The 18048-nt window shown below is 49.2% G+C and overlaps 6 protein-coding genes across 6 annotated transcripts; 5 read left to right on the forward strand and 1 right to left on the reverse strand.

The window, feature by feature from the left end:
- Positions 1–3591: 3591 nt before the first annotated feature.
- On the forward strand, positions 3592–6772 carry SERLADRAFT_416107 (uncharacterized protein; the record flags this gene model as incomplete). Its single annotated transcript, XM_007319440.1, has 2 exons — positions 3592–3790; positions 3849–6772. The coding sequence occupies 2 exons, from the start codon at positions 3651–3653 to the stop codon at positions 6334–6336; spliced, it is 2628 nt and encodes an 875-aa protein (XP_007319502.1).
- Positions 6773–8027: 1255 nt separating this feature from the next.
- Positions 8028–9587, forward strand: SERLADRAFT_470037 (uncharacterized protein; the record flags this gene model as incomplete). Its single annotated transcript, XM_007319441.1, has 7 exons — positions 8028–8128; positions 8183–8264; positions 8317–8541; positions 8601–8751; positions 8826–9023; positions 9093–9268; positions 9337–9587. The coding sequence occupies 7 exons, from the start codon at positions 8040–8042 to the stop codon at positions 9427–9429; spliced, it is 1014 nt and encodes a 337-aa protein (XP_007319503.1).
- A 339-nt stretch (positions 9588–9926) lies between these two features.
- On the forward strand, positions 9927–11073 carry SERLADRAFT_470038 (uncharacterized protein; the record flags this gene model as incomplete). The annotated part of the gene is made up of 7 exons (XM_007319442.1): positions 9927–10122; positions 10177–10185; positions 10269–10529; positions 10578–10605; positions 10660–10699; positions 10759–10799; positions 10854–11073. 5 exons carry the CDS (start codon positions 10467–10469, stop codon positions 10916–10918), a joined length of 237 nt encoding a protein of 78 aa, XP_007319504.1.
- Positions 11074–11800: 727 nt separating this feature from the next.
- Positions 11801–12511, forward strand: SERLADRAFT_392134 (uncharacterized protein; the record flags this gene model as incomplete). The annotated part of the gene is made up of 4 exons (XM_007319443.1): positions 11801–11846; positions 11954–12043; positions 12119–12388; positions 12466–12511. 2 exons carry the CDS (start codon positions 12032–12034, stop codon positions 12260–12262), a joined length of 156 nt encoding a protein of 51 aa, XP_007319505.1.
- A 903-nt stretch (positions 12512–13414) lies between these two features.
- Positions 13415–15210, forward strand: SERLADRAFT_470040 (uncharacterized protein; the record flags this gene model as incomplete). The annotated part of the gene is made up of 7 exons (XM_007319444.1): positions 13415–13708; positions 13764–13845; positions 13897–14121; positions 14181–14331; positions 14408–14605; positions 14677–14852; positions 14922–15210. The coding sequence occupies 7 exons, from the start codon at positions 13479–13481 to the stop codon at positions 15012–15014; spliced, it is 1155 nt and encodes a 384-aa protein (XP_007319506.1).
- Positions 15211–16446: 1236 nt separating this feature from the next.
- On the reverse strand, positions 16447–17858 carry SERLADRAFT_349503 (uncharacterized protein; the record flags this gene model as incomplete). The annotated part of the gene is made up of 5 exons (XM_007319445.1): positions 16447–16634; positions 16702–16869; positions 17242–17581; positions 17630–17733; positions 17780–17858. The coding sequence occupies 5 exons, from the start codon at positions 17856–17858 to the stop codon at positions 16447–16449; spliced, it is 879 nt and encodes a 292-aa protein (XP_007319507.1).
- Positions 17859–18048: the final 190 nt, after the last annotated feature.

Below are 18048 nucleotides of genomic sequence, written 5' to 3' on the forward strand. Positions count from 1 at the left end.
TGGCTTTGTCCCACAAAGTCGATCACGACCTCAACGCCCTTGCCATTCGTCGTGCTCTTTACTTCTTCCGCAAAGTCTTGGCTTTTATAGTTCACGCCATGGGTGGCACCGTTGGGCATGGACAGGAGCCAGTCGAGCTTCTCCTGCGTGGAGGCCGTCGCTGTCACAGATCTCCTGTGAAATAGCAGGTATTCAGATAAGGTCAATCGGGACCGGACATACACGGCCAACGAGGCAGACGAGGGGGAGGGGTGGACGAAAAAGCCATACTCACGCGCCGAAAACACGTGCAAGCTGAATGGCTGCCACACCCACGCCAGACGCACCAGCATGGACGAGAACGTCTTCGTTCTTCTCGACTTCTCCGTACTTGATGAGAGCCTGGTATGCTACACGTGTTGTTGTTGTTGTTATTGAAGGGGGGGGGGGGGGAGAAAGAAGTCATCAAGGCGTTTAGTGCATTCTCCGCTGACCAGTGTAAATACCGTGACTGACCTGTGAGGAAGTTTTCCGGGATGCTAGCTGCTTCCACCCAGGATAGATGGCTAGGCTTGGGGATTAGGAGACCTTGATGGCAGTTGATGTATTCGGCATAGGCACCCTGTGGAATTCAATAGATAGTTTCAGCTTTTGGCGCGCGATACAAACTTAAACCCGTCAGGATGGATAATCAATGAGTCACTCACGCCTCCTGCGAGACCGAAGACCTCGTCGCCAACGTTCCAGCTGGTCACATCGGGGCCTAACTCTGAGACAAGTCCCGAGAACTCGACACCCAGGATCGTGGACGCGCCTGGAGGAACAGGATATCCACCTTGCCGCTGAGACAAGTCCATACGGTTCAGGCCGAATGCTTTGATCTGACGGACGGACAAATGAACCTGATGAACATTGGGGGGGTCTTGGGGTATCCCTGCAGTGGTAACGAACCTTGACAAGCACTTGTCCTGAGCTGGGAACTGGCTTTTCGGTTTCTCCGATAAAGAGGTTTTCTATCGGGCCTTTCCCATCTTTGATAAGAACAGCACGCATGGGGGCCATTATCGTTAATAAATCCCGCTGTGGTGTGTCAATGGTATGAGATCTCCTCGAATCTTGGCCTGCAAAACACTTGTTAGAAGCTTTCAGTTTCAGAGTTCAAAGTTGGTCATTTATTTAACTTATCCTTAGTAAGAGATGGAGTCATGTGCTCTTTGCACCTAAAATAAACAACTCGCGTTTTTTCGCATGTAGTAAGCCCATCCCGCGCGTTGGGTCAGTGATTAGAAAGCCGGGATAATCACCGGGCAGCAAAGTGGGATGGACCATGCTTAGTGATACGCTCCTGCTGACGATGGACGACTCGGAGCCTGAAAGTTGTGTTTGAAGCCCACGAATCGTATTGCAGGACATTAATACAGACGCCCTGAAAGAAGTGACAAGTCACTGAGGAGAGTTCATGATGGCCGGGTCGTAATCAGCCGGGAAAAATGAGGCGATCATCGAAACCTTGCAAAACGAACAAAAAGTCAAGAATAAAATTTGGCTCGAGGGGGCTGCAAGAAGTGAAGAAAGAAAAAGAAGAAGAAGAAGAAGAGTGTTGACAGCGGAATAGACAGCTTATCCGTGAAATAAATTGCGAACATGTTAAGCGACAGAACGGTGTTCACGTTTGGCTAAACCTTCAGTGGCAGTATAATTGGACAGGCTCCTGCCCGCGAGGATGGGCTTCTCTGGTACCTTGCCCGTGCCCGTGCCACTCGAAGCGGTATAGGGGGGACGAGGGCGGTGCGGCCAAAGTGATTGAGCGCGCGACGGTCCAGGTGGGTGGGTTCCTCGTACGTCGTTTGTGGCCATATCTGCGGACCGGCGGTGATGAGCAGCGTGGGCAAAGTAAGGCTTTATGAAGGTACGCCATGTCCAAGTTGAGCATAAATGACACTTGCGGGTTCCTCGCGAACGCCCATGGAACAGGAGTTCGTATGTGGGTTGCTTCAGTGGACGGCTTCGTTGAAGTTTCCACAAATGGAAGGGGCGGCTTCCGCAGGGGTCGGGGGAGAGGGAAGGTGGTTGGGCGTCAGAATATCACTATAGACTGACGGCATTCATGTCTGACTTGAAAGGTATAACTGGAGGAAATGAGTGGCTGATATCGGCTATGGTGGGGGTACCTGTTGTCAAGATAGAACTTGGCAGCGAAAAAACAAACTTGGGAGGCCTTGGTCGTCGGAAAGACCTCAGTCTGATCAGCGTATTTCGGAAATGAGATGACGGCAATGGAGAAGCTCACGATGTGTTTGTGCTCTGATCCTCGTGACTTGAAGAAGCAGGGGTGCTCGCCTGATGCGAGCAGACTTGTCCGATGTCGGACACTTCCCCCTGTAGCGTCTTCTGGAGCGGGCCGGGCTGCCTTGTCCTGGACATAAGGTTGCTGATCAGATAGCGGCAAGGATAAGGCAGGACAGGACTCACCTTGAAGCGAAACTGCCATATTCACCGCCAGGGGAAGGAGCGTCTGTGACAATGCTAATGAATGACGACAAACTAACATCAGCTGACCAACTGTATGCTTTCGACTCTGGCGTCCAGACGGGGTGATTCATTTACTGTAAAGACAACAAGGTCAGGGGCTGAGGATGGGAGCGTGTGCCTCTCTACAGAAAAGCAGATTGAAGTGTAGAAATATGACACCCATGCTGAACAAGAATGTCGGTGACTGGTCAAGCTTCCTTGCAACATTAGCACTCTAAATATGGTCGCTGAAAGGTAGGTGAGTCTGATATATTGCAGAACACATAGGATACATATACCCAACAACTCCGATACGAGAATACAGAATGCTCGATTTATGCACTCTTCGATATTCCAAAAAAAACGCCCACTACTGCAACCATCTACCCAAAGGCAGCTGAGGCTAAACTATAGCAGTTCGGCGTAATAAGAAATACACCTCGAATTCACGCAAGATTGGATATAGGCGTTTTCGAGCCCAGCGAAGTTCCTGGAGAGACATTGGAATTTTGAGCATACCCCGGTAGGTGGCGATACATGGTAGCTGACGGAATGCAGTATAACCAGGCGCACGATAGGTCAACTCAGCAATGGGGCGTCTTTGATCACGGATCTCTAGATTTCGACTGTGAACGTAACAGAGCATACGATTACTTCATGGAGAATGGAGAGATGAGGAGACTCACCGTGGTTTCACGGCACCGACGAACAGGAATCACCGGATGGCTGCAAATGTCAATGAGCAGAAGATGTACCGAAAGAATGCGAGGCCCTTTGCCCATTGGGTCTTCATGAACTGATCTGCATGGAATAGTCGCGAGTGATACTCAGGATGGTTTGTGGAAGTCTCGAATAGACATGAATGGCTGATGCTGAGGTGACAATTGCAGATGCATGTTCCAGTGTTTGCACGTGTACAGTCTGCACTTCTGCACTGCTGGCGCAATAGTGGGGCTCACAGGATTCCCACGGAAACAAATCGCACGCCACTGGGAATCGGACGGGACCGGATTCTGAGGTAAGCCAACGCAACCCACGGCGGCGGGAAATCTTTTGGCGCCATTCTCCACGACGACCAGCTCTGCAAAAACCACGGTAAAGGGCCCTTTATCTTCACAGTTCAAAGCTGCTTTTTAGCTTTACAAGAACAACACCTTGACATGTCTCAGCTGTATCTTCCTGCCACGGGGCGAACCACCGCCCCATCATCATCGGCAAAGGAGACCTCGTCCGGTCTTAGCAGCGAAAAACAGTTGAAAGTGGAAGATGTCCAGGAGGCTTATATCGACCACAAGGACCGGTACGTCCTGGCTCTCTAGTTTCAGCTTCTCTGGCAATGTTCATGCTGTTCTTCGCAGTTTGGTCCGCGCTATCGACTCTACAAAGTCTATCCTCGACGACCTCCGCAAGTTCAACAAGGAGGACTGGGTAGTCAGGTATCCGCAACTAAATGACCAGCCTCTGGAGGAACAACCTGCTCCGACCTCCACATCGACCAAGCGTCGCAAGCATCTGCGTCGTTCTCTCACATTCGCGGACGATCCAAGTTCTCAGACAGAGGTTGTATTCTCGCCTGTTAGAGGCCGCATGACTCGGGCAGTCACGCTTGCATCTATCGTAGATTCTAAGGAAGAAGAGGAGCCAAATGCTGAAAAGGAGGCTGAGGAGGGTGACCGTCTAATTCCTCCCTCCGAAGGCACTGATTTTAGTATTCTGCGTCTGGATCTTAAACTTGGATCCCATGGTTCTTCCACCGCCCCTGCCGCGCTTGTCTCTCAGCTCGAGAAATCCTCGATAGCTAATTTGCTCGACGAACGCATCAGTGCATCCCTTAACCATGTCGACAAACTTCGGCTTCGTGTGGAGGACACATCGTCCAAGGTTCTCGTCACTGGGGACCTCAACTCTGGCAAGTCGACCTTTGTTAACGCTCTGCTCAGGCGAGAGATTATGCCGGTCGATCAGCAGCCGTGCACTACCGCATTTTGTGAAGTTCACGATGCGGCTGAGAATAATGGGAATGAGGAGGTTCATGTTCTGAAAGAGGGAGTGGTGTACTCTATTCAGGACGAATCGACATTCACCCGTGCCACTATCGCAGACCTCGAGGAGATAGTTTCGGACAACGAGAATGCTCAACCAGTTCTCAAGATGTACCTAGCAGACACCCGGGCTCCTTCGGAGTCTCTACTTAACAACGGCGTTGTCGACATTTCCCTCATTGATGCCCCTGGTCTCAATCGCGACAGTCTCAAAACCACCGCGCTTTTCACACGTCAGGAAGAAATCGATGTCATCGTCTTCGTCGTATCGGCCGAAAATCACTTCACTCTGTCTTCCAAAGAGTTCTTGTGGAATGCAAGTAACGAGAAGGCTTATCTGTTCATTGTCGTAAACAAATATGAACAGATCAAGAACAAAGAGAAGTGCAAGAGGCTCGTTTTGGAGCAGATCAAACAGCTCAGTCCTAGAACATACGAGGATGCTAATGACCTCGTACATTTTGTCGATTCGGCTGCTGCTCTTCGCCCTTACACCGCAAATCCGGCGTTCGATGATTTAGAATCCTCCCTACGTTCATTCATCTTAGTCAAACGGTCCAAGTCGAAACTGCAACCTGCGTCTACTTATCTTTCCAACCTTCTCTCCGATGTCGAGCTTTTAGTTGGTGCAAATGCTATTGTCGCGCAGTCGGAGCTTGACCGGGCCAAGGATGACCTTACGAGGGCTAAACCGGTGTTGGAGAAGATGAAGAACGGTCGGAATGATCTGGAAGATGATCTTGAGACAGTAGAAGAACAGGGTGTTAGTCAAACAAGTACCAAAACGCTCGAGATGCTCTCCGCTGCACTCGATCGAGTTGGCCAAGGTAAACTGGGAGTCGATCACACCGCAATCTCCCTACCGTCATACCCCGGCTTCCTTCGTGTCTGGGATTATGTCAGGGACGTTAGAAAAGCCCTGCTCACCAGCTTGGATGTGGCTGTCAAGCTTGCAGAACATGAAGCCCGCGTCACCACCACTAACGGCGTCAACGCGATTGGTAAGCTTGGTGATGAACACTTGCCTGAGGGCGTCGAGAGATCTCGCAGGGTTTTCATGCCCGAAGCTATGTTCAACATTCGTCCCAGGAAGGGGGGTCGTCTCGGCAACCGTCGCAATTCGTCAGCAGGAGGTGCGATCGTCGCTGGTGGCCTACACGGACTGGGTATCGGTCTCGCTCAACGCCCTGAGATGCTTGAGACGTCATTCCTCGATATCTTCGACGTTCCACACCAACTGTCTGCGCACTTGAACCAGGGCAAAGCAGTTGGTGAGGAGGAAGAGATCAGTCCGACTGCTCTCAGTGTTGTGTCCGTTGGTATTGGCGCGGTGACGATGGTTGGTGGCCAGACTTTCGGAGCGAGGGGACTCGTCGAGGCTGTGTTGCGCGTGTCAGAGCTGGTAAGCAATGAGTCGGTGAGGAAGTGGGCGGCGCCGGTGGTTGGTGCGGTGGTTATGGGCGCGACGGCTTACTTCATTCTCGAGCTACCCAACACTATTCCCAGGACTGTTGGGCGTCGCGTCAAGGCTTCACTCGTGAAGGTGGACCAGGACGTCCCAGGGGATGAGCTTTTCGTCAATGCACATGCAGGTAGAGTTAGCAGAGAAACGAGGAAGGTGCTTCGACTAGCATCTTGGGACTTGAAGGAGCGGTTCAGAGTGGCCATGGATGAGAGGGGCAAAGAAGTGAAGAATGCAGAAGATATGGAAAGAAAGGCGAGGAAAGCTCTGGAGTACTTCCATGGTGTAGAGAAACAGACGGGCGAAGTGAGGGGCGACGGTGGGTTGGTCGTGGGGCTGTAAGTTCGCGGTCAGACTTGTAACACAAAGTGGTGATTTTTCTTTTCGTTTTCTCAATTTTACTCTCCTCATCCCTCACTTTCACACTTTGAATTTGAATTTCTGGAGATTTGCTATTGTTAAAGAAAATTCGCCTATTGTTCCGATAGTTTTTGACAGAGTCTTTTTTCTCGCCCCCACCTTCGTTGCGTTCTTGTGCACATATTCTCCATCCTATGCACCTTTTTCCACGACGTTCTTTGCATCCAACAATCCTCCGACTTGCGCTTCATCTTGCATTTCCTTTTCTTTCCCTTTTTGTTCACGTATTGCAACGTATATGTAATGACCACCCAAATTTTATAGATGGCTGGTGTGGTTTCTGTTAGGGAGACACACTTGCGTTTAACTTTACACACTACTCAGATAATGGAATCTATTCAAGTGTTATTGGACCAAACCTTACTGTGAGACTATCGGTGGCACTGCCCTATAACGCAACACCGTGACTGAAGACTTTCCAAACAGCATCTTCGTGGCTCCAGCGCCAGCAGGGGTTTTCAACCTCGTCATACTGCACGCTCTTGACATTCGTCACCTCGTCGACATGGATGAATACACTGTACATTCTTATCATCCGTGCGATCGCTCAGGCAAATCGGCTGCTGTTCGTTCGCTCATCACGTTGGGCCGACCGTCACATTTAGAGAAAGTCATCTGCAAGGAGCGGGCGTGTGTCCATGTAAAAGGTGAACGTCCAAATGATACCTCGTAGTTGCTTCTCAAAGGACTCATGTCCTGGCGTTATAGCGTGTATATGGACAATGCGAACCCATAGCGGCAGGCACTTTCTGGCACTTTCCAAGGATTGAACAATTACCAAAAGCTGCCCACTTGTCCTCAAGTAGCTGTTACACGCTAGGATATAGCTACATCCGAGAAGACTTCTTGCGTTAACTACAATGTCCGATCGGGCCAGAGTCACAGCGTGGATGAAGTAAGGTTAGTAAAGTGATATGATGCTGAGGAAGGTTCTTGGAAAACACGTTTCTCTAAGATAAACGTGTTTTCCAAGATAGTACACTGAAGGCAGACCCTAAAGAACGGTTCATCGATTTTTCACCTATGGAGAATTGTTGGCTGCAGCATTCCACTTGTCGAAACAAAACTGTACATTCAGTCGACTGCTTAGGTATGCTCTGGTGTGGGCGACATCCGTAAGGCAAGAGAAAATAAGGACGCAACAAATTTAACATGAAGTGAGTTTTTCTATCGGTGTCATGCTGTATCTCGAGCTCGGTAGCTTTTGGCGTGACTCGAAGCTGACTACAAGATACTAGGCCTGCCATTACTCCGAGTCCCGGATAATTAGCAAGTGAGTTGACTTCATTGGGCTCTGCGACTTCTCCTCGCTGCTTTTGATTGTACAAACTGCTGGATGGTTCCTTCTACATGGATATAAAACGGCCAATCAACGCGTCATTTAAGTTCGAACGGCTCGCCACTCGAGGGGTATAAAAGGACATTCAACAAGGCATGGCACACTTCCAAACGAGACTACCCCTCTGTCTACTCAATCACCGAAAATGTCTGCCTTGTGGATTCCCGTCGCTAAACCGGCCAACAGGCTCGCTCGCTATCGTGCTTTGTCTCCACTAGCAAGTGTTCATGTTTCTCCTCTGCAGCTCGGTGCCATGAGCATCGGTGACAAGTGGGAGAAACTTGGTATGGGAAGCATGAACAAGGAATCTTCATCCAAGCTCCTGGATGCTTTCTATGACGCAGGAGGCAATTTTATTGACACGGCTAACGTCTAGTGAATATTGTTACTTCAACTCGCTTCATTCTACATATTCATGCATTCCTTTAGCCAAGACCAAAGCTCCGAAGAGTTTATTGGAGAATGGGCAGAACAGCGCGGAATACGTGACCAACTCGTTATCGCAACAAAAGTAATGCACTATAATTATTTGTTTCTTTCATCGGCTCACGTCTGTACCCAAGTACACCTCAAACCGTGAACGTGGAAACAGCAACATCAAGCAACACGCCATGTACGCGGGAAATAACTTCAAGTCAATGCATATCAGCGTCGAGGCCAGCTTGAAGAAGCTCAGGACTTCCTATATCGATATTCTCTATGTCCATTGGTGGGATTACGACACCTCGGTGGAAGAAGTAATGAACGGTCTCCACACTCTCGTACAGCAAGGGAAAGTGCTATACCTTGTATGTAGTGAATGTCTTTATTCAACATCGTTTGGGCTGATTCATGGCTACTACGACAGGGCATTTCCGACACTCCGGCCTGGATAGTGTCCAAAGCCAATCAGTACGCTCGCGATCACGGGAAGTCACCCTTCGTGATTTACCAGGGTGCATGGAACGTGATGGAACGATCTTTCGAGCGCGACATCATCCCTATGGCTCGCTCTGAAGGCAAGTACTTCGAAAGGCAACCTCGCTATCCTGTCATTATCATCTTACAATTTCCTCCCCTTTCTCACGGACAGGCCTTGCTTTGGCTCCGTGGAATGTAGTTGCCGGAGGTAAATTCCGAACCGACGAAGAGGAAGAACGTCGCCGACAAACTGGTGAGAAGGGTCGCACACTCACCAACCCGAATTGGGAGCGCAACGAAAATGAGAAGAAAATGTCAAAAGCTTTGGAAAAAGTGGCTCAGGAAGTCGGTGCAAAGCACATCACCGCCGGTAAGTAGACCTGTTTTCTTCTTAAACGCAGCATCAGACGTTGACCCATCTACGTTTTGATTACTACAGTTGCTATCGCATATGTTATGCAAAAAACGCCTTATGTTTTTCCAATCATTGGCGGAAGAAAAATCGAACAACTCGAAGCAAATATCGAGGCACTTGCGATTTCACTTTCACCTGACCAGATTGCTTACTTGGAAAGTATCCTTCCATTCGATCCCGGCTTTCCTAATACTATGGTCGTGAGTGGTCTGCTTTATCTATTAATGTGTCCCACGAACATCGTTTCTCAATCCCTCTTTGAAAAAAGGGAGACGGTACTCAATACAGAATTGCCATATTGTCAGCTGCGTACTTGGAGAAACAACCTTTGCGCCAGGCCATTCGTCCTGAGGAAGAATGAGCTATCTGCAAATGCTGTCTTATTTGTATTGATGGGAACTTTCCTTACCGGGCAGTTGGGATAACCTGGAGGAGGTTATTTTCAACGAGACCCACGTAGGCTTTGACAGTATGTACCAATGTAAACGTATGCCTATGCAAATTGATCGTGTTGTCGTTATCGCATATGCTCGTTGCAGAAGTTGGTTGATTTGCTCCTGAAGATACGTTGGAGGCTGGATTAGCCTTCGGACATTAAATGGGCCGTCAACCGGACTCTCAGCAAACTCGGTGCTCCCGCATTTGCCGCCTTGCTCAGGTATCCGTTTGCTCCTTTTTCGTGCTAGGTCTGGGTCTGCTCCGGAGAGCAACTTGAGTGGTATGGTTGATTATACTTACTCAGATCAGTTCGTCAGGTTAGCGTCAGGGTGTGCCAGGAAAATGTAATGCCTGACAAGGTAAAAGCGGTTTTTGAAATCATTTTCCCGACATCAAGTCCTTCTGATTCCAGCAGCAAGCACAGCACATCAAAGGCTCAGACTACAATGTACTTGTACTGCCGTTGAAACAGGTATAAAATATGACTCTGCTATCTTTTGACTAGTAATAGTGCCTTACTCTACTGATATCGCTCCTCCTCCGCTGCCGCCTGAGCTTATGATGCCACATCGCTTATATGCAATTAAACGTCGCAGGGCCATTGGTGAAATTGTACGTTTGTTGGCTTGTTTTTCCCCTTATTTTGAACTGATAAATGCAATATAGGCACGTGAGTATTGTGAGTACTAACTTGGACGCCCCATCAAGGATCCAAAAAAAGCAAAGCTGAGCCCCTAGCTGACACCCTTCTTGCATTTTTAGATGGACTGCATCTTTCATGTCTTGCATGTGACATCTATCTATGGCATCGCTGGGTCCCAACCCAATTTCGTATGAAGATTATTCTCCATAATCAGAGATCGTATGGTCCTTCGCGGTCATTTCAGTTCTGACATGTTTGAGTATGTCGCTCCCTTGCTACGCGGATTTGTTTGCTGAACAGCAGAGTTGGTATCATCTATGGTACACCGTTTTTTTTGGTCATCAGCAAGTCGCTGGGTTGTTCCTTGTGCGGTCATGTTGGTGAGCTGCTAACGACGTTTACTTCATCTCTTGCATAACGAAGTTTAGATATCAATGTTAATATATGATGACATTGGCAGTATCATCTTTGATGTAGTCAATGTTTTATTGATAACAACGGTTTTTTCAGGCCTACTACAATGCACAGACCAACTGCATGGAGTGACTATGTATGTTTCCGGGCGTTTGTTAATATACCATTCTGACAAGTAATACCTCCTGTGGCCAGGTGGCGGTCTTGTGTGCGATACCATGCAAACAACTCGACTGGTTATTACAGCCCTCACATTTTTTCGAACCTGCAATGTATTCAATGATCTCTAGCTTTTCAGAAACAAATCCGCTTCGGAGTTCAAGAAGACAAAATTGCTCCTTGCCATGCTTATTGAACTGACCTTTGAGGCTGGAATGGTCGCCAGTGGAGCGACATTGCCACTGGTAGAGTTAATAACGGCTATAGATCTTTTTCTGATCTTCCAGATTTTATTCACTTTACAAACTGTATAGTATCTTTCTCATCACCGTGCGCTCGAGCGTGTCGAACAAGAATTGGCTTTGAGGATGGATGTCTGGGACTGGATTCCAGTCTCTATTGCATCTTTTCTGTGCGTGAGGACGCGAGGGAAGCATCAACCCTTGTGATACATAGGCTGTTCGGACGTATCCTGGCACGATGCGAGGTAACCGACGACGTGCTTGTAGGTACCAATGGCGAAGCAAATGTTGAGGGAACGGTGTAAGAGCATATTTTCTTGGACGAGATGCTCGTCTAACCCTTGCTGTGACCCGGTCGCGTGTCGTATGGTCCCGGCATTTATGTCGTGACAATGGTTCATGGTGAGGCTATTGCAATGTAGTCGGCTCTGAGGGTGTAAATTCGGTGCTAGAAAACTTGGTAGCGAAGAAGGAAGCCTGTAGTTTGACTATAGTTTGGTAGTGTGTTTTTCCAATCCTTTATAGCATTGTTATGTGGTCGCTTTGGCATCAGCATGAAGTACACAAGCTGCGCTTTGGTCCCCACATTCGTGCAAGTATATGAGATGAACAAAAATTAATGGATAGTAATAGTAAACGCACACGTGGGCTGCACAAGGTGATTTTGATGTTTACATTGAAACAAAAATTCCTGTGTCTGAATAACTAGACGCTATGGAGCTGCTTGATATCGTGACGCCTAGATATAGTTAGCGATGGTCCTAGCTTGGATCTGAGTCTGTGCTTGTTAGCAAAGCGGGTTCACTACTTCTGACTCACATTACGAATACATGCTCTTCTTGACTTTCAAGGCTGGCAGAGAGGAAGTAAACTTTCTAGATTCTGGCCCGGGATAAGGAAGGAAGGAATCCATATAGACAAAATTGACCATAGGAAAAGACTGGACATTAGGCAAAATGCGACTTGAAAATACGAAGAGGGACACGAACTAGCTGAGCTTCATCGATGCTTCATCTCTAACAGTGCCAGTTTGAGTGCACTGGGCCATCCAGTATTGTTGGTTTGAAATGTTTGAGCACCTTCAAGTTGTGTATTTCATAGAAGAAAATCCTAAATGGGCTGCGACACGTATATCTTGATTCAAATGAACTAACTTGGAACCCATTGTCACTCAGGTTGAGGATACGGTCGCAGTGGTTGTATCGATTGGGTTCAAGTTACTGGAAAGTTTGCAATTCGGATCGGCCTCGAAGTCGGACATTGCGTGGGCCGTCGGTCTCACCAAACTCGGTGAATAATTCTGTATAATCATGTTCAAGTTGTACACTGTCGTGTTGCTTTGTCTCCGTTATCTTGTCACCAGATTGCAAGCCGTCGGTTTCAAGTCTCTTGGATATTCACAGGTCTTTCTTGACGCATCAAAAGCTAACAGTGTCCAAAAGCGTTTTGAAGAGGTAAGATGAATACTTGGTGGTTGGAAGAAGAGATTCGATTCACTCACCATACTTGGTGGGTAATCGACCCAGCTCTTCCTGATCTTACCCCATAGGTATGCTGGTGTCCAATCGGTCCTTGAATTTATCGCGGCCTATGTGGTTTTTGTAGTTTCTTCTCAAAAGGACTCATGTCTTGCCGTCACAGGGTACATTCTGGACAGTGCGAACCTGCAGCAGCAGCACTCAGCTTTCCCGGCGTTGGCGGAAAATTGTCATCTCAACGAGCGCAGATAAGGCATTTCCGTCAAGGCCTCCCAGGTAGTACTAGCTTATTGTATCTATATCACATGACTCTGACACTTTCCAGAGGATCGGACAATTACTAAAAGCTGCTCATTGTTAAAGTAACTGTTACACGTTAGGATACAGCTACACACCCGAGAAGGCTTCTTGCAATGATCACGGCGTCAGACATAGCATGGATGAAGTGAGGTGAGTAAAGTGATATGATGCTGGGCGTTCCCAGAAAACACGTTCCTAAGATGTGACTGATAATAGAAACAGTCCCGGCCTAAAGACTGGTCATCCAATATTCCGTGTGGTTGCAGCATTTCACTCGTGGAAACAAAATGCATGTCAAGTCAACTATTCATGTAGACTCTGCTGTGGACGACATCCGGAAAGCAACAGAAAATGAAGGCGCAACAACGTTTATGTGAGACAACAAGTGAGTTTTTCTGTCAGTATTATACTACCTCGGTACCGCTTCAGGAGAAGCTGACTACAATGTATCGGACCCACCCATACCCCGGACGCTTAGAAAGTGAGTTAATTTCATTGGGTTCTGCGACTTTCTCGTTGTTTGAGATCTTACATACTGCCGGGTAGTTCCTTTCTACATGGATATAAACGGCCGGTTCGACGCGTCAGTCAAGTTCGAACGGCTCGCCATCCAAGGAGGCACAGAGGACATTCGAGGGGGGGTATAAAAGGACATTCAACAAGGCAAGGTACATAAACTTTCATACGAAATCACCTCTGTCTACTCCACCTACTCCGTCTACTCAATCACTGAACAATGTCTGGATTTTGGGCCCCCCATGATAAACCAGCCAACAGGCTCGCTCGCTATCGTGCCTTGTCTCCACTGGCAAGTGTTCATGTTTCTCCTCTGCAGCTCGGTGCCATGAGCATCGGTGACAAGTGGGAGAAATATGGCATGGGAAGCATGAATAAGGAATCTTCATTCAAGCTCCTGGATGCTTTCTACGATGCCGGAGGCAATTTCATTGACACGGCTAACAACTAGTAAGTGTTGTTACTTCAACTTGTTTCAACCCTAGATATTCATTCGTTCCTACAGCCAAGACCAAAGCTCCGAAGAGTTCATTGGAGAATGGGCAGAACAGCGCGGAATACGTGACCAACTCGTGATCGCAACAAAAGTAATGCACTTTTTAATGCCCATTATACATTTGCTCACGTCTGCATCCAAGTATACCACAAACTTTCAACGTGGAAACAGCAAAGTCAAGCAACAAGCCATGTACACGGGAAATAGCTTCAAGGCAATGCATATCAGTGTCGAGGCCAGCTTGAAGAAGCTCAGGACTTCCTATATCGATATTCTCTATGTCCATTGGTGGGATTACGACACCTCAGTGGAAGAGGTAATGGACGGCCTTCACACTTTTGTACAGCAAGGGAAGGTGCTATACCTTGTATGTAGTAAATGTCTTTGTTCGACATGACGTGCGCTGACATGTGCTTATTACGACAGGGCATTTCCGACACTCCGGCCTGGATAGTATCCAAAGCCAATCAGTACGCTCGCGATCACGGGAAGTCACCCTTCGTGATCTACCAGGGTGCATGGAACGTGATGGAACGATCCTTCGAGCGCGACATCATCCCTATGGCCCGCTCTGAAGGCAAGTACTTCGAAAGGCAACCTTGCTATCCTTGTCATTATGATCTAACACTTTCCTCCCTCTTTCTCACGGACAGGCCTTGCTTTGGCTCCATGGAACGTCATTGCTGCAGGTAAATTCCGAACCGACGAAGAGGAAGAACGTCGCCGACAGACCGGTGAAAAGGGTCGCACACTCATCAACCCGAACTGGGAGCGCAATGAAAATGAGAAGAAAATGTCAAAAGCTTTGGAAAAAGTGGCTCAGGAAGTCGGTGCGAAGCATATCACTGCCGGTAAGTAAACCTGTGTTTTTGTTTTAAACACGGCATCAAACATTGACCCACCTGCACTGTGATTATTACAGTTGCTATCGCATATGTTATGCAAAAGACGCCTTACGTTTTCCCGATCATTGGCGGAAGGAAGATCGAGCAACTGGAAGCAAACATCGAGGCACTTGAGATTTCACTTTCACCCGACCAGATTGCTTACTTGGAAAGCATCCTCCCATTCGATCCCGGCTTCCCTAACACCTTTATCGTGAGTGACCTACTTTTGCTAGTCATGCGTCCCACGAATAGTATTTCTCATGCCCCCTTGTTGACGCAGGGAGACGGTACTCACCACGGCTTTGCCTTACTGTCAGCTGCATATTTGGAGAAGCAGCCTTTGCTCCAGGCCATTCGTCCTGAGAAAGCATGAGCTATCTGCAGATTCTCTCTTCCTTGCATCAATGGGAACTTTCGCCACTGGGGGCAGTTGGGATAACGTGGAGGAGGCCTATTTCCAACGAGGTCCACGTTGTCTGCGACTGTATGTATCCAATCCACAATGTATGCACCTGCAAATAGATCATGTTATCGCTATCGCAAATGCTTGTTGCAAACGTTGATCTGCTCCGGGAGATTTATTAGAGGCCGGATTGGCTTTCGAAGACAGGTTGTGAACCCGACTCTCAGCACACTTGGTGCATTGTGGGCATGAATACGCAGCCTTTTCAGTTCCATGTTCCTCCTCACCGTCGGCTTTGGACCCATCAAAGGGGCTACCGCTCGCGCTCACAGATCGCGAACGGTTCCCATCTCCCCACCCAAAGCGCTCTTCTACCACTCGCCTCGGCAGTTCGATCGAGCATCGAGAGATGCTGGGGTTTGGGTTGATGGCAAAGAATGCCAGCAGTGTACGTATGTATGTGAACGGATACACATTCAATCCGCTCCGCTTCCAGCCCCCCCCCCCGGACGCGCCTGACGAGGATCGAGGATAAGTCGATCGCCTTCGTGAATAAGTTGGATCAAACCATCAGCGCTCACCTGGCATAGACAACAGTGCCATGATGATTGTTGTCAAAACTTTTTTTTGATGTCGTCTTGCGAAAAAAAGTCGACTTTTCGACGAGTCGTGTGAGGTAAAACTGACAACTGACTTTTCCCACTGGCAGAGCCTCAAAGTCTCCGAATCTCAGAGGAGGGGTAGCCTGCGGGGGGGGGTGCACATTGCCATCGACAGGGGGGGGGAGACGACGAACATCGAGAACGTTGACAACCATAATGAACTTTTTAAAAAAGCGCCTTGTAAATATTAAATAGTGAATACTCCCCTGTCAACGTATTGATCCCATCTATCGATTGCATCGTAGGCATCACAGTCGCGTGAATGGTCAACGTATGACGCATAATGATCAGGCCTCAATCAGGGGGTTGTCTGAAAGATCTGAACTACGTACCGTATACTACGATACCCCAGCCAAAGCCAAAAAGGCCCTCAATCCCACGCTTATCACATTACCCCGCTCAGAAAAAAGAAAAGAAAAGATACATACATTAAAACTCGCATGAAAATGAACAATGAACGCAATAAAATAAAAAACATACATTTTATCAGAAATCACGTACATACAACTTGATACTTTCCACACTAAATCAACCCCCCCAATGTTCTCTGGGTATGAACACGTCGTGTGGTCATTTGGTCATCGCGAGAAAAACCGCTCGTTCCACGCACCAACCTCCCCCAAGCCCGCCTTCCACGCTTCCGCTCCGTCCCACTCGTGTATCAAGGACGTCAGATGCGAAAAAGAAAGCCGTCAAGCCCGGGACTCGCCCCTCCCTCGGCTCACCAACGAGTACCCCCCCTAATACGAACTAGCCACACTCCCCACCCTGCCCCCATCCACCAACCACACCGCGCCGTTCACATACGCCCCAGCACGACTCGCGAGAAAAAGGATGGGCCCCGCCATATCCGTCAGCGTGCCTGCGCGCCCCATGGGGGTGCTGGCAGCGAGGACGGAGGGCGTAAAGTGTTGCGTGGCCGTCATCTCTGTCAACAAGGGGCGGACCCGATGAGCATGGAGGGATGGGGACAGGTGGACGAGAAAGAGACTCACCGCTCGGCCACACCCCCGGCGCCAGCACATTACTCCTCACCCCCCACTCCGCCAACAGGTTCGCGAGCAGCCTGCCGAGGTGGGTACACGCGCTCTTTGCGAGGGTGTAGGAGACGCTGAGGACGCGCGCGTCGAGTCTGAAAGAGCCGGAGGAGGAGATGGTGATGACTTGGGAGGTGGGGAGGGGGAGAAAGGGGTGTGACGGCGATGTGGGAGTGGGGATGGAGAATGGGGAAGTGGCGGTGGCGGCGGGAGGGGTGGGATGGCAGGGCGGTGTGGGGGTTGTATCTGATTCTGAAATATCAGATGGGATTGAGTCTGATTCAGGCACAGGGGGCAGGTCTGAATGTGGGGAAGGAGGCGTAGGCGGGAGAGAATGATAGGCAGCTGAGGAGGGAGTGGAAGCGAGGGATGTATGGGTGCTGCCGCGATCGAGATCGCCACGCATCAAGGCCGAATGCGGCTGGGCCTGTGATTGAGATTGAGAGGTGTTAGGAGATGTAGATTGTGAAAAGGGATAGGAGGGAGGTAGAAGTCCACGACGAAGGTTTCCAAGGTGTAAGAGCTCGAGAAAGGCGACTGTGGCGAGGTAGACAGCGGAGACGTTAGTCTGAAAGGTCTCTGAAAAGCCGAGGGGATCGGCCGTATCCCAGAGCATGCTCTGGAAGGCCTTTATGGAAGGGGCGTGTGTGGAGTCCTTGGGATGAGCGGAGGGATCGGAGGGAGAAGGGAAGCGGCGGGGGAGGATGTTGCGGGATATACCGGCGTTGTTGACGAGGAGGTCGATGTAGCCGTGGTTTGTGCGGAGAGTTTCGACCATGGAGAGGAGGGAGTCGCGGGAGGTGATGTCACCCTGGAGGGGGAGGATGTTGCCGTATTTCTGGTGGGAGTGATGAGGACGGAAGAGGGAGTGGAGGGGGAGACATACGTTGTTATCGCGAGCAGCGTTTTGGAGGACATCGAGTCTGCGGCCTACGATATAGACAGTCGCGCCATTGTGCTCAAGGGAGGTGGCGATGAGGAGACCGATACCTAGAGGAGGAGTGAGAAAGGGAGCAAGGGAGCAAGGGAGACGTACCAGTGCCGCCTCCAGTGACGACTGCAATCTGGCCGTGCACGCTGTAGAGATTTGCGGGGTCTATTGGGTTGTAAGCCATGGGAAAGGAAGGGAGGGGAAGGGAGCATGATATATAGCGTGAGGAGAGATGACTGGGACCCTCATTTGCAGATGTCCGTTTGACAGTGGGTCGTATCCTCAGAGTCTGTATGTCAGACAAGCTAGCCACATTTGTCATCACGACGAGAAGAACGGTGCATTGGTCATAGCCACGTGCGAGATCATCTCTT

Source organism: Serpula lacrymans (genome assembly GCF_000218685.1).
Source record: "Serpula lacrymans var. lacrymans S7.9 unplaced genomic scaffold SERLAscaffold_8, whole genome shotgun sequence".
In the NCBI taxonomy this organism is placed as follows: domain Eukaryota; kingdom Fungi; phylum Basidiomycota; class Agaricomycetes; order Boletales; family Serpulaceae; genus Serpula; species Serpula lacrymans.